A 16,144-nucleotide genomic window follows, 5' to 3' on the forward strand; every position below is an offset into this window, starting at 1 on the left:
TTTTTTGTTGATTATCAATATGGGTTATGCCAAAATTTGCATACAAGCTTCTCTAAATTAATAAATTCCCCACTAGGTTTGTAAACAGCGGGGTCTCCCTGCACATGTGCTTTGTGCGCAGAGGAGGTACCGATCGGCATCGGGCATGTCCAAATCCATCTGCCAAACACCAAGTATACAGTATACAGAAACGGCTGAGCACGGTGTCCTGAATATACAAATAGAGAAAAAACACACGATTGTAAGAACATTCATTTAATGGGATTTTCATTTCAGTTGTAGGTATTTATTTACAGCTAATAGAAGTTTAAACAGCCATAAACATCATGGATTGCAGCTGAAAAAAATAAAAATATATTTATAAAGATGGAGGAAAAACAAACTTCCTTTTGTAACAAAAATGCAGTGCCATGTTCTTCCGAAATCTTTCCTTCTGGGAAAGTGCAGGGTGCTGGTAAAACATGAAACCAGCTCATCCTGTGTGGAAACCCATAGGGTGCTTACACAGTCTGGTTTGGATTTTATTTATTTATTTTTTTTGCACACTTAATTGCTAAAATACCTTGTAATACTGGAGCGAAAAAAGACCAGGTTGGAAGGAAAAAAAAAAAAAATTTAGGAGTAAACTCAGTCACAAATCCACAATCCAAAAAGGGGCAGAAGAAGAAAAGACATGGTGTATAATATATACAGTTTATTTACAATTTTATTTTCAGGTGGTATAGTCTTCTCTTCAGCCTGCTGCTCCAGTCTGGTGAAGACAGATAGAAGACGGAATAAAAAAAACGAAGAAAAAAAGAAAACCTGATGGAACACGATGGAAACATGCAATGACCGGAGCAGCGGCCAAATTATCTCAGATAAGTCCTCTTCTTTTCTTGTAGTCCTCTAAGTTCAATGATCTGCGGGGTGCTCCGTCCTTAGCAGCGGGCACTTTTGAAGAGATAGCAAGAGACTTGGATTCTACAAAAAAGTAATATGGATTACATATTAGAGAATTTATTTTCTCGTTCATGTAAATACAAGGTAAAAAAGGGTATTTTGTCACATTCAGGGATTAAATATTGTACTCTTATTACTTAAATCATTATCAGAATTTGGTTTCATTCAAAAATATAAATGTCTACCGTTTGCACTTTATTGCTGGATGGATAAAGTTAACTGAGACTCCATCAGTGAGCTCATTCTAAGGCTCTGGCTTTGTAGCAGGGAGCTCCTCACACCCGATTTGTGATGACCTTAAAGTTGAATGTGCAGGGAAACACAGCCAAAGCTTTTCTGGGGAGGGCAGTAAACAGCAGCAGGAAGACATTGCATTGGACACACTCTGCTGAAGTCATTGGTAACCTCCAGAAATTCACGACCTGGTGATTTTACATTTTTGTTTTTCCCAAGAGCCATAACTTTTTTGATTTTCTTTTCCATCTACATAGCTGTGCTTGAGCTGTACTTTTGAAAGACACCATTCATTTTACCAATCTCTTAGCTTGAATCGATAGCGGACACCATGTCTCGTTTGCAGAGTCCCTGATGTGGGGGTTTACACTGTTTGGGCACAAGTGACCCAATTTTACAAACTTATCTAGAGGTGCAGTGAGCACCATGAACCCACAGGAAATTCACAGAATTTTATAACGTAGAGTTGTGAAAATATAACAAAAAACATTTGTCAGAAAACCATCTTTAAAGACTATATTCATGTACCTGAACTGGGGACTTGTAAATCAATTTTCACATCAAAGTCATGCACTTTAAATAGGTCCTCTGACAGGTCGCTGGTTGATTTTGTGTTGCCGTCTTTATCTCTGCTTTCATTCTGGAAGATAAAGATGAATTCGGATTACAGGGAACAGAGATCTCGCCCAGGTGGTCCTGAGCACCGCTGATAGGAGACATGAGATGGGCTCTTACTGTTGAATTATCTTTAGCAGGTTCGGGGTTTCCCGTTGATCCATACTTGGCATTCAACTGCGCTATGATAGCAGCCTGTACCGCAGGGTCCCTGGACTGGGAATTCAAGGGAAACCGGTTAATGTTTTTTTCTGCTTATTTTGGGGTCTTTGCTCTTCCATTACCCATTACATAACTAGTCCAGAAGGATAAACATGAGATGTTTACCCCAAATCTTATTATAGGCTTCAAACAATCAGAGATTACCAGTGACCATCTTAGAGTAATGTCCTGAAAGGTCACTGGCTTCCTATAATGATAATGAAGAGGACGACTTTGTAAGATCACTTACATTGGATACCATCGTAGGTTTGCATTGTCTCCTGGTGAAGGGATCCATCTGCTGCTGCTTCATGCTCTGAGACTCAGCCTGCAAAAGAAGGTACCGTCAGCAAACTACAACACTAAGCCTCACCGTCTTCTACCGACGCCAGGTCTTCTGATCCCAACTCAACAGCTTTGTATATTCCTAGATTGTTGAGTCCGGATCAGAAGACCTGCAGCTGCTACGGGACTCAATACACAGACCGGGAAAAGTAGACGTGCAAAACCAGTCTTCAACAGATAAGAAATTTTACATACATGCCCATGCAATTAGGGATGAGATGACGCCGCACAGTCTGAAGAAGGCGGAAGGAGATGAGCGAGAGGCGAAGATATGCACTGTGCATGCCCATGAATCCCAGCCCCGCAGTGTGAATAAATCAGAAGACACTGCCAGGCGGGATCTCAGGCAGCGCGGCCGCACAGGCGCAGTCAGCCTGACAACAAATGATGTCAGAAGACGGGCAGCGCTAGCTGCACATGCCCAAGGGATAACATAACAGCGCAGGCTCCGGGACAGAATCAAACAACGCTGAGGAGGTGGCGCACGTCGCCAAGGGGGTATGAATGACGGCTGTGCTGCGTCTAATTAAGGGGGAAAGACCCGCCTCCCTGGCGATTTCACGGTAGGAGGGGCACATTTTATAAGTGTTTATTTCAGTGTGTGCAAGGAGCATAACTAAAAGAGCCACCTTGTCAGAATGCAGCAGTAGTGTAGCAGATGTTGTAAAAGATAATGTCAGGAATTAGTCAAATGTAAACTCACCACTAAGGCCTTCTCAGACTCCACGATGTTCCACTCTCGGTTCCTCTGATTAATGTAGCTGCAATTAACAAGAAAGTGTAAAATACAAAATCGATTTGTAAAGAATAAAATATTTGTGTTTTTGCGATCACTCGCAAGACTGAATGTGATAACTGGATGGGACATTTATCTCCTGTCACATAGTTTTGATAAATACGACCCAATGAAGTGACCATCACTCATCCTCACCTAATGGCAGAAATATTCTTTGTACGTTGACGATCTAGAGCTTCAGCCCTTTCCTCTAATTCATTTAGCTCGTCTTGGATCCGTTTAGCCCGATCCTGTTCTCCAGCCTCCTCGGCCATGGCCTATAACAATGTCAATTTGTAAAGCCAGTAAGGTTTTGGGGCTGTTTTTTATATTAAATGCATTTTTATTTTTTTTTATTTTTTTTTGCAACAAGAAATCATTAAAAATATTGGCTATTTTGGCTTCTGCAGCCTCTATGTATCACAGTATAGGGAAGACTACAGAATGAGTTACTAGGGAATCAAAGCTGAACTTTGATGTGCTCATAAATCAGCCTAGACCATATTTCAGGGAAAGATTGATTTGAGCTTCAGGATAATAATACAGACAATTTCACTATTTGCTACATGTGATGTGAAAATCTTCTGGAAATACCCATTGTTTTAACAAAAAAAAAGTCTTGCTTTCTTTTAGGAAGTTTAATCAGTAAGTGATGGTTATACCTTATCTTTCAGGAGCTGGGTTTTCTTCATGGCGTAATTAGGGGGAGCTTTCCTAAACCGTTCCTTTTCTTTTACAATCTGCAACAGGTTTAAGAACCGCAGCAATGGTGAGCCATAAATAACAGGATACAGTAAAAAGACATATTGCATGACAGGTGGAAGACATTGCAAACATTCCCCAAGCGTTGGGAGCACTGACTCCTACTATTGACAACACTAAACTTCATATAATCACAATACTAAAAGAAATTTAGTGTTAATTTAAAAAAAAAAAAAAAAAAAACAGAAAAAACCCCCCAAAAAACTACAATTGTTGTAGAGGTTTTCTAGCCATAGAATATTCAGAAAGTGACCGCCGCTCCACAAAGTAACCACTGAGTGATCCGGCAGGTAGTGGACCAGAGCGGGGATGAAGTTGGGAGAAGACAGCAACCGGCTATACCCCACTACACTTCCATACAAGATATCTAACACGCAGGGGGGGCATAACACTGCTCGCCGTGCTGCTCTTATAAAGGGAACCTGACCGCTGGATAAACACCTATACACTAATTAGTGCCCGCTTGTGAACGCTGTGACTTCGACCATGCGCAGTGGACCTCCACCTACATAACTGGAGCTTCAGGTCACACTGCACATGCTCAGAGTCGCGGTGTTCCCAAGCAAAGTTTTGGGTGGAAAGAGTGGGTCCAGATCAGAGATCTCAGTCTGCATAGGCAAAATACAGACTACTTACTTCCTCAATGTCCTGGTCGTTGAACTTGTAGTTCATGGCCTCTTTAATCGTTACTTCTTTTTTGTTAATCTCGTCCAGTGTGGGGAGCTGCATGCTCGCTGAGAACATCTACGTATCAGAAAGAGGGTTTAAATAATAAAAAAAAAAAAATAGGAAAATGTAACCCTTGCAAATGGCAAACCTTATTGGAACAGACTGTGCCAGGTTCTGGTGTTAACAGAACAGACTAAAACACTTCATTACAGAATACACCTTTGGGAGAGAAATAAAAAGGCTGTACTCACAGCTTCCTTCCACTTCATGAATTCACTTTCTGTGAACTCCTGGTTGGACACAAATTCTAGTCGAAATACTCTCTGGTCATTCCCATGTCTAAAAGAAAAATGGAAGCAGAAGCATGTCACAGATATGATGGGGGGGGCGCTAATCCTTACAAGCCACATGTCCAGAGGGGCATTACCTGAGCTGCAGACCTTTGTTTGTCCTTGTGCTGCCCAGTTGGTAAACTTTTGCCGTTTCCACTACACCAGTGATTTCGGCCACCTGAGAAAGAAAGACCTCACACATAAAACCCGTGCAGAACAGGTGCCCTGTGTGAGCTGTCTCACCAGTCATCTGCATTAATACTCTAAAGGGAGTGCATGGTAAAGCTGACATAAGGGGTCTCAGATTGGCCCTTTCGCTCACTGGGCACATGGTTCCTGATTGACTTCTGGCTCCACGGCAAAGGAGGATAAGGTGGAAGGGGTGAACGTATTACTTTTATTTATTCCCTTTCCTTATGGTGATTTCCAGCGCCTGGACACACGGCTTACCCTGTACACAGGTTTGCTGTTGTGGTTGCCGATTCCGATCCGTACAAAGCATCCAGACACGGTCTTGGCGAAAAAGGGCATGTGGCACCAACGTTCCAACTTATGGCGCGACAGGCGGACTTTATTCAGCTCTTCCGGTAAGGAAACGGGTAAGGACTTTGGTGGAATTTCTTCGGTTCTGTAATAAAGTTTTATTTTAAAACTATAGAATTTTCATGTAGATCTTATTTCTATGAAAATCCTCAGAGAAGTACTGATGGAGACCACCGCGTCCTTACACTTAGTACAGCAACCTGTATGGTTACAATTTGCTGGTTGATTATGTAATGATCATCACTTATTCATGGCAGCTATGGAAAACTTACTCCATCTCATCTTCAGAAGACGAAGACGATCTAGAGGAGCGGTCACTCTTCTCACTAGACTTCTCATCTTCCTCCTCCTCTTCATCATCGGAGTAAACCTCGCTCGTCTTTAGAGGCTGCTTACGAGCAATAAGCTCAGCTTCAGAAAAGAGAATAAAAATTTAGTCTACCATTATAATAAAATATTGCTACCATCTCAGTGGTTGGTAGACTGGAGGTGGTGCAACCATTGCACCCATCACCGATGGCTAGAACTCGCGGTCCAAAATCAGATGTGAATGGAGCGGTGGTTAAACATATGAGCTCCATTCACACAATGCGACTGCGGGTCATATAAAGCTACAGTCCAGCAGACTGTAATAAGTACATCATACGGCACATTCAAGACCACCGCTCCCTCCATTCTTGTAGTAGAGCCAGGATTCCCATTCTGACCAGTGAGAGGCCTCAGTGGTCAGCCTCACTCCAAACTATTAGTTCTCATCTATCCACCGAAATTGGATTATAAATTGGTAAAGCAGAGGGGCGCACGGTGGAGAAAACACCACAGGAAACTCATGCAGACACTGGGACAAAATCCTCATGGACTTTGTGCTTGTCTGTTTCAGCTACAGGAATGTAAAGTAATTGTGCTATCCACTGAGCCACAATACCGCCTATCATCCACTACAACTCCCAGCGGGCGCCAATAATTTTTTTGTGCGACACATCCTTGTGGACATATGAGGAACATCATACCAGTCTTGTTCTTTCTCTTTTCTCTCTCCGCTCGCAATTCCTCCATAGCTTGGGACTTCTTGTCCAATTTCTCATCTCTCTTTGAGCGTCTCTCCTTGTTATGAGACGTAACCTTCATTATAATTAAAAAAAAAATTACAGAAGGAATTTTAATTTCAAATTAAAAAAAAAAAAAAAAAAAAAAGATCTTCTAACTCAAGGTAGATGTTTGACAATGCTGAATACTAAAAGTGTGTAATATACAGACTGCTAGGATTCAGCGCTCCTAGCCAATTATGTCACCAAATGTATTTAATTGCAGTCTTTTCCCGACTAGAGTCTCTTGTACTTCTCAATGCTCTACTGAGAGAAGCAGATGAGAATCTAGCCAGGCAGTGACAAGTGTACAAATTGGGATCACAGCTCGCAGCAGCTAGCAGAGCCCAATCCTAACAGTATGTATATTTCACACCATTACGTTGCGTCGATATTGGCTTTGTACCTGAGCCTGAGCTTCCAGGATCTGCGTTTGCTTTTTCTTTTCTTGCTCTTCATCGTGCTTCTTCTTTTTCTCTTTCTTTTCCTTGCGCTTTGCAGTTTTCAACTTCTTTTTAATCTCAAACCTACAGCATAGATGAAAATTTTTAGCATGAGAAATTAAAAAAGTGACTTGTCCATTCATAGGCTCCGATAGGAGACTGCCATTTAGGAGGGGGACCAACTTTTGCGCTATTTGACATCATTAAGAAATGTTCTAAGTTTCGTCAGCCTAGCATCAAATGAATGTAGCAGCATGAGTAGACCATTCCCTTCCTCCGCAACCCTGTACACATATAATAATAATTTTATTTATATAGCTAAGGTGTAAGGTATAGATAAGCGTACCGTCTTTTAAGCACTTCTCGTTTCTCAATCCGGTTAAATAACTCCTGCTCTCGTTCCTTCTCGGTCATCTGCTCCAGCCGCGCTCTGTCCTCGTCATCGCCCATAAGGTCATCCCCATATCCATCACAGAACTCCTCTTCCTCTGAAGAGGAGTCCGAATCCGAGCTCGAGGAAGAACTGTTACTATCGGAGTCTGAAACTTCACCTGGAAATAGCATTTCATAAAATATAGGGCAACTTTAATTACCTTAGACAAGTCATATTTAAAAGGACATCTACAAGTAAGATCCTACTGATGTGTGGTCCTTGGGGATATGGGCTCAACCTAATGCAAGTGACCCCTTCACACTCCTGATTGTGGTTGGACCACAATCACACAATGATAGGCCATAGATATGTGATCCTGCAAACCTTGATATAGGGTTTGCGTAGGACTAATGACCTATAGACTAACTGTGCCTGTCAGCAGTCACTGAACAATACAGAGCTGTGACAGCCCCCTCTCCTGGTGTGTATACCACCTGGTCAGAGAGGGTGTCGGACCTTCACCAACCTAATCTACAGAAAGATCAATCGTTGAATCCTGGACAACCTCTTTAAAAGTACAAAATCAGCTCAGCATAATGGTAAAAATGCAGCCATTTCCACAGATTTATACCCCCTTATGAAGCTTACTACTCACCTTCTTCAGGTGCAGAACTCTCCCCCGAGCTGTCCTTTCCGGAGCTCCCGGAGGAGGCACCTTTGTTAGTCGTCTTTTTCATGGACGCTTTCTTGTCAAGTCCTTTTCCAGGTTTTCCTTTTTTCTTATTTTTCACTCCTCCGACAGTCCACTATACGAAGAAGAATTTAAAAGTCAGATTTTTTTTTAGTTGTGCTGCGCCGTAAACAATAAGAGCTATAGCTCCTCACTTCATCATCACTGTCGGAGGTTTCAGAGTCGGAGGTTGCGGCAGGTTTGCTCACTGGCTGTTCCTTCTCTTCAGAGTCACTCCTCTTCCGCTTAGCGAGGGACAACAACTCCTAGGAGGCAAAAATAACGCAATTCACTTTTTTTATTTTTTGGAGAAGGAGGGTGGGGAGGGAGTTATTTAAAGGAACAATAAAACTAGAAATTACAAAAATCCAATATCCCAGCAATTTCACCATTACTTTCTTTTTTAGATAACTTAATATTTGACAAAATAGAAACCTAAAAGCTGAGAAATAAGTAAAATCAGCAGTGCCCTCCATCCTCCTGCATTTTCAGGTGTATGACTGTAAAGGTACCTTCACACGAAGCGACGCTGCAGCGATAGCGACAACGATGTCGATCGCTGCAGCGTCGCTGTTTGGTCGCTGGAGAGCTGTCACACAGACCGCTCTCCAGCGATCAACTATGCCGAGGTCCCCTGGTAACCAGGGTAAACATCGGGTAACTAAGCGCAGGGCCGCGCTTAGTAACCCGATGTTTACCCTGGTTACCAGCGTAAAATCTAAAAAAAACAAACAGCACATACTTACATTCACGTCCCCCTGCGTCCACTTCCTGACTGACTGAGCGCCGTACAGTGAGAGCAGAGCGGTGACGTCACCGCTGTGCTGCTTTCACTTTCACTTTGCGGCGCTGAGTCAGAGGAGGAAGCAGACTGCAGGGGACGCAATGTGAGTATGTGCTGTTTGTTTTTTTTACATTTTACGCTAGTAACCAGGGTAAACATCGGGTTACTAAGCGCGGCCCTGCGCTTAGTAACCCGATGTTTACCCTGGTTACCAGTGTAAAATATCGCTGGTATCGTTGCTTTTGCTTTCAAACACAACGATACACAGCGATCGGACGACCAAATAAAGTTCTGGACTTTATTCAGCGACCAGCGACATCACAGCAGGATCCTGATCGCTGCTGCGTGTCAAACGAAACGATATCGCTAGCGAGGACGCTGCAACGTCACGGATTGCTAGCGATATCGTTATAATGTCGTTTCGTGTGAAGGTACCTTAAGATGCATGTCTGCAGTAGGAGCCTCCCCCAACCATTAGACCCCTGTGCAGCAGGAGCCTCTCCCCCATCCCACCCTCCAACCCATGTGCAGCAGGAACCTTGCCCATCCTCCAAAGTGCTCTGGAAATTCATACAGGATACCCATATATATCCCATGTTGACAATGGTTTCCTAGGTGAACAATATTTTTTAATGAAAAATGTATCCTCTTGGGTTTTTGATGAACATTGGTGGTGTAAGGATAGATAAGGCATAAGGGATCTGTACCAAGTAGGTAAGTTACAGTGCTCGGCCCCTCCAGCAGTCACATACACCTTAACTGGAGCAGTGGTGGTCGTATTCGACCGTTCTCAGAGGGGACTCTGCTAAGGCTCTCAGGATCTGTGGTAGTTCCCAGCGATCAGTTGTCACCTATCCAATGGGGTTGCCAATGCTGTGCCATAATAATGTTTTCCCATCTAAGGGCAATAACAATTGCCACACAGAAAGTGCCATAAATCTTAGCATCCATTCATTTATTAGGACATTGTCCACGGTCATATGGATGATTATCTCACGCCACTGGCATCCTAATTCCAATCCCCTTCATTTTGGGTGCCAGCGGCTCACACTCCGCAGAGTGAGCTATCTAGTAGCAGAGGAGAATGAGCGTCTATTAGATGGGGCAGGGCTGGCTCACGTTTAAGAAATATCCAGACAACACTGCCGCCCTCCAGTACTAAAATGGTGTACTACTAGGGAATGCCATCACTTTCTGATGGGAAAGAGGACAATTTCTGAGAGCTCAAATGGAAAAAATGTGACAGTATGAAGTGCTGCACGGTAGCGCCCCATCACCTATTACATGGGGGAACTGCTGCACCACCCTAGAACAGCAGCCCCTTCTTTCCTAGATCAGACGTCGGAGCACTCCAAGAAGTATGCCATCACTCTATAATCCCCGATAACATGTACAGACTTACTCAGCCTGTAGGCTACATTCACACAGCAAATATTCCATCAATACGTTTGCACCAAAAATGTGTAATGAAATTGGCAAGTGATTTAATGCAGATTTTGCTGCAGGGACAGCGGCAGATTTCAACCTAATGAAATCTGCATGAAAAATCTGCAACAGATTAGGAGCAATGTTGCCAATCTGATGCAGATTTTTTATGCAGATGTCATAACCATTTTAGGCGTTCCCTCATCCTCATTATTGGGTACAATTACAAAGTAACTGTTTATCAAACTTTGCTATTTACTTAATAAACCCCCCCTTCATTCTCAAGTACAGAGTCATTTATAGGCTATGTTCACACTAGGCTTTTTTATGCTAGTTTTCAGCTGCGTTTTACAATACCAGCTATGTCTAAGATTTCAGAAATGTCATGCACACATTGTTTTTTTTGTCATCAGGATTTTGTGCTTTGCAGCGTTTTTTTTGGGCCTAGAGCATGTCACTTCTTTGAGTTTTTTCACCCATTGAATTGGACAGAAAAAAAAAACGCACCAAAAACCACTATGCTGTAACATCTAAACGCTGCACAAGTACACAGCGTCCAACCTACAGCATTCACTGGCCGTGTGCACATAGCCGCCCCCTTTAATCCTGTGAGGGTATCAGATACCACTCACTTCCCAAACAGAAGTGACAGGTGCAGAGAACATTACAGACCCGTACACCAGTGATTTGTGCATGCGCTCTGGCAGATGTGTGATGTTGTAACAAGATTGCTCTGATGTAGGAGTGCGTGGCAGTGGATTACCCCTTTAAATGTTATTGATGGGAAGAGCCCTTTAGAAAGTAGAAAATAGATCACTTCTATTATAGCAGAAGGACATCATTGTCGGAAGAATGGAAGGAACAAGGCAAAGAGGAAGACCGGTAACCCGATGGCTTGATACAATCAAGATAATGGCGGAGAAGACCATGGTGGACCTACCTAGGCTCGCTCAAGAAATATCTTCCTGTAGATCAGTGTTTCCCAAACTCCAGTCCTCAAGACCCCACAACAGGCCATGTTTTCAGGATTTCCTTAGTATTGCACAGGCGATGGAATTAATGCTTGAGCGGGTGATGAAATTAACACCTGTGCAATACTAAAGGAAATCCTGAAAACATGACCTGTTGTGGGGTCTTGAGGACTGGAGTTGGGGAACACTGCTGTAGATCGTTCATCAATCAAATCACCATTGCTTAAGATCAAGCTAAAAGCCACTAACTGATAAATATTATAGGTGGGGGGGGGGGGGGGGGAGATGATCACTGGGACCCTTACTAATTCAGAGACTGAAGGAGACGCAGAGCTGTTATAACAGCGCACCCCTTTCACCTATTTACTGCAATAATAATCTTTATTTTTATATAGCGCTAACATATTCCTCAGCGCTTTACAGTTTGCACACAATCTAAATTCCCTATCAGTATGTCTTTGGAATGTGGGAGGAAACCGGAGTGCCCGGAGGAAACTCACACAAACACGGGGAGAACATACAAACTCCTTGCAGATGTTGTCCAAGGTGGGATTAGAACCCAGGACTCCAGCGCTGCAAGGCTGCTGTGCTAACCACTGAGCCACCGTAAAGGGGCATTTCCAGTCACCCTCGTCAACTTGGTTCCATTCTAAAGAAAGTGGCTAGCTAGGAGCAGGGAATACTATAAAAGGGCTTTCATCCTCAAAATCATGGGGCTCTAAAAAGTGAGACCCAGCGATCATTAGGTGATGACATAGCCCTCACTAAGTAAACAATCCTCCATTGTATCATTTTTCATGAGACCGCAGTGATTCCAGCAGCAGCATACAGCGATCTGCGTCTTGGATAAAGACGCCCCCGGCCTAAATTTGAGGATGGCCACAGAGTTATAAACGTCCGACCGCTGGGACCCCACCAATCATGACAACATAGGCTGATCATTCACACCTTCGCCCTAGTCATTAAATGGGAGTGCTGACCACCAGACGACTGCCAGTGGCCCCAGACAGAATGAATGAACCTTCGTTCTCAGGACTGTGGGGGTCCCAGCGGAGGCAAGGCAGCCCCCAGGCAAGGCAGTCCCCAGGCACCCAGCAAGGGGGTCCCAGCAGAGGCAAGGCAGCCCCCAGGCACCCAGCAAGGGGGTCCCAGCGGAGGCAAGGCAGCCCCCAGGCAAGGGGGTCCCAGCGGAGGCAAGGCAGCCCCCAGGCAAGGGGGTCCCAGCGGAGGCAAGGCAGCCCCCAGGCAAGGGGGTCCCAGCGGAGGCAAGGCAGCCCCCAGGCAAGGGGGTCCCAGCAGAGGCAAGGCAGCCCCCAGGCAAGGGGGTCCCAGCAGAGGCAAGGCAGCCCCCAGGCAAGGGGGTCCCAGCAGAGGCAAGGCAGCCCCCAGGCAAGGGGGTCCCAGCAGAGGCAAGGCAGCCCCCAGGCAAGGGGGTCCCAGCAGAGGCAAGGCAGCCCCCAGGCAAGGGGGTCCCAGCAGAGGCAAGGCAGCCCCCAGGCAAGGGGGTCCCAGCAGAGGCAAGGCAGCCCCCAGGCAAGGGGGTCCCAGCAGAGGAAAGGCAGCCCCCAGGCAAGGGGGTCCCAGCAGAGGAAAGGCAGCCCCCAGGCACCAAGCAAGGGGGTCTAAGCGGAGGCAAGGCAGTCCCCAGCCACCCGGCAAGGGGGTCCCAGCGGAGGAAAGGCAGCCCCCAGCTACACGGCAAGGGGGTCCCAGCGGAGGCAAGGCAGCCCCCAGCTACCCAGGAAGGGGGTCCCAGCGGAGGCAAGGCAGCCCCCAGCTACCCAGGAAGGGGGTCCCAGCGGAGGCAAGGCCTGGTAGGTCGTCTCACCCCTATGAATGAAGACAATGTGAGGGCAGATTAAGCCTCCACTCTCCCGAGTAGCACTACAACAACCAGCAGTCTGGCAGTCCTGGATGTGGTACACTAGCAGCGCCCTGGGTGTGATGGGCCACCTGGGCAATGAATGGTCGGTGCCCAGCTATCCTCACTCCGGGGCTCTGTGCCCGCCGCTGCCAGGAGGAGCTAGCAGCGCCTCGCGGATTTCTCCTGCGGCACTACAGCGGCGTGTGTGCACAGAGCCCACAGTCACAGCGACCACATAAAGGCTCCTGAGCGCCAGCAGCCGGGCCCGGGAGAAGGGCACTCGGCCCAGGTCGCTCCCGGGCCATAACAAAGCATCTGTCGCCCACCTGGTCCAGGTTGTCGTCGCTGCCGCTATCATCCGAGTCAGAGTCGATCAATATCCGGTTCTTCCGCTTCTTCACCATGACTGCAGCTTGTGTGCAGCACGGCCGCGGCGCCGGAACCTCTACCAGCACTGACGACGCATCTGCGCATGTGTTCGATTCCTCATCGTTGTATCCCGCCCCTGGATATTGTGACGCCAATACGTAGGAAAGAACGCATCCAAGCGCGGGCGTGACGCAGAATCACGTGCCTCTCTGCGAAAACGTTGGGGAGGAAACACGTGATCCGTCCTCAGTTCTCTGTACCTGTAGGAATGTAGCGATTGTATCATAGCTATTAGTGGAGCCAGACGAGAGCAATCGACTGACTACATGGATCCCCTCGGCGTGCGGGAACGTGCTGCCATCTTCTGGATAGGTAGTGGTATTACACGTTGGACTGGAGTTTAGCCTTTTCCTGAGTTTCTGTCTATTACACAGGTCTACAACAAATGTTTTAAGTAATCATCGCAGGTGACTTTGTACTTTTCTCAGTCATCTTTTTGTCCTGATTTCAAAAATGTCTATAGTTTTTCTGTAGCACCTATATTTTCCATGGAGCAGCTTCATTATGATAAGGTACTAGATGGTGGCCTGAGTCTAATGCATCGGGTATTCTAGAATATGTATGTATTTATATATAGCAGCCAAATAGTATATAGCAGAGGCCACGTAACATATCCACGTAGTATATAGGAGCCACATAGTGTATAACACAGCCCACGCAGTATATAGCACAGCCACACAGTAACAGCCCACCTAGTATATAGCACAGCCACACAGTATATGCAGCGCCCCAGAGTCCTGGTCGTTGCAGTACTGTGGCTCTGCCACTATGGGGAGCTATGGTACGTCTGATGGCACTGAAGGAGTTCATCTGATCAGGTATCACAGACACCAATACATTTCACAGTCGGGCCTCCGGGGGGAGCTAAGGGTTCTATTCACTAGGCCACTCCCCACCATAGTGGGTAAACTGGGGGTCAGGCAGGAAGTTAGATCAGAAAGCGGACTGGGTTGGAACCAGGCAACACCTTGTGGCAGAGGGTGTTGTGGGGGAAGATACAGTAGGGTCTCTGTCAGGGGTGGGATCCTGACAGAGGCTTGGCAACTTGAACGAACGTAACGGGACCGTGCCTGCTCAGGATAGCGGCGGTGCCCAAGGAAGGATTAGAAGCGAGATAGATTGTGCTGAGTGAGAAACGAGATCACGCAAAAGGAGAAATACCAGTAGGGGTCGTGCTGTAAGACCGAGGCAACATCCTACTGAGGCGCACAACCGGCGGCCGGAACGCCGAGGGAGTATTTCAGCATCCAGCTTCAAGCGATACTCCAAACAGCGGCAGGACAGTCAGTCTAAGGCGGGCTGTCTCACTTAAATCACCTATGCAGACATAGGGGGCAACCTGTGGAGAGGGGCGACTTTAGGGTCCCGGAAGAGCTCCGAGCCTACCCGTCAAACGGGTGCCGTCCCAACCAGAACATCAGGGAGGGACGGAAGATTAGCAGAACATCATCTAATCGAGTTGTGAGGGAACTTAAGAAACAGACACAACAGTTGTGGGGACTTTCCGTAAGCACAGCAGGGAAGGACCACAACACCTAGCGCTAGCAGGAAGGCACAGATTTCCACCTGCTAAGAGAACTCTGGAGGTGCTATTGGACCGGCCGGACTTGCGCAGCCTGGTTATCCAGATTCCGGACTGAGGACTCAGAGATCTTCAGTAAAGAGGTAAAGAGACTGCAAACCTGGTGTCCTCGTTATTTACTGCACCGCACCACTACAGCCTCACTAACATCATCCATCCACATCTCTACACTGTGCGCCCACGGCAGGGTCACGGACCGGGGCCTAGCCACCGTGACAACCCCAGAACAGACACTCAGAGGCCCGGTACCGGGTACCCCTCGGCCCTGCGGCAGTGGGGGCGCTACAACTTGGCGTCACGAACAGGATCTACTTAAAGGGAACCTGTCACCACGTTTTTGGAAGATGGGATAAAAATAGCGTTAAATAGGGGCAGAGGTGGGCGTTACATTAGTGTGTGTGTTATGCGTTTATTACCCACCTAAGTTGCCGAAATAACTTTGCAAAGTCTCCGTTTTCGCCTGTCAATCAGGCTGGTCAGGTCACATGGGCGTGGTGTCTTCACCCAGATTTGGCGTAGTTTTCCGTTGGTGGCGTAGTGGTGTGCGCATGCCCAAAGTCCGGAATCCTCTTCCAGGGGATTTAAAATAGCGCGGTGTTCGTTATTGCATTGGTGATCGGTGGGCGCGGCCATCTTCCTTTGGCCGCGCGTGCGCAGAAGCGGCGCTCTGCTGGCCGCGGCTTCAGGGAAATGGCCGCGGGATGCCGCGCGTGCGCAGATGGATATCGCGGCGGCCATTTTCCTGAAGCCGCGGCCAGCAGAGCGCCGCTTCTGCGCACGCGCGGCCAAAGGAAGATGGCCGCGCCCACCGATCACCAATGCAATAACGAACACCGCGCTATTTTAAATCCCCTGGAAGAGGATTCCGGACTTTGGGCATGCGCACACCACTACGCCACCAACGGAAAACTACGCCAAATCTGGGTGAAGACACCACGCCCATGTGACCTGACCAGCCTGATTGACAGGCGAAAACGGAGACTTTGCAAAGTTATTTCGGCAACTTAGGTGGGTAATAAACGCATAACACACACACTAAT

General features: G+C 46.7%; 1 protein-coding gene across 1 annotated transcript; it reads right to left on the reverse strand.

Annotated features, from left to right (window-relative positions):
* Positions 1-239: 239 nt before the first annotated feature.
* On the reverse strand, positions 240-13,815 carry RTF1 (RTF1 homolog, Paf1/RNA polymerase II complex component). The gene is made up of 18 exons (XM_077260634.1): positions 13,420-13,815; positions 8,205-8,315; positions 7,975-8,125; positions 7,293-7,497; positions 6,910-7,030; positions 6,429-6,540; positions 5,691-5,829; positions 5,326-5,503; positions 4,971-5,053; positions 4,795-4,882; positions 4,511-4,618; positions 3,775-3,852; positions 3,269-3,390; positions 3,041-3,098; positions 2,243-2,320; positions 1,912-2,007; positions 1,705-1,816; positions 240-963 (listed from the first exon to the last, which is right to left on the reverse strand). Exons 1-18 carry the CDS (start codon positions 13,495-13,497, stop codon positions 857-859), a joined length of 2,025 nt encoding a protein of 674 aa, XP_077116749.1. The 5' UTR covers positions 13,498-13,815; the 3' UTR covers positions 240-856.
* Positions 13,816-16,144: the final 2,329 nt, after the last annotated feature.

Source organism: Ranitomeya variabilis, chromosome 1 (genome assembly GCF_051348905.1).
Source record: "Ranitomeya variabilis isolate aRanVar5 chromosome 1, aRanVar5.hap1, whole genome shotgun sequence".
NCBI lineage: Eukaryota > Metazoa > Chordata > Amphibia > Anura > Dendrobatidae > Ranitomeya > Ranitomeya variabilis.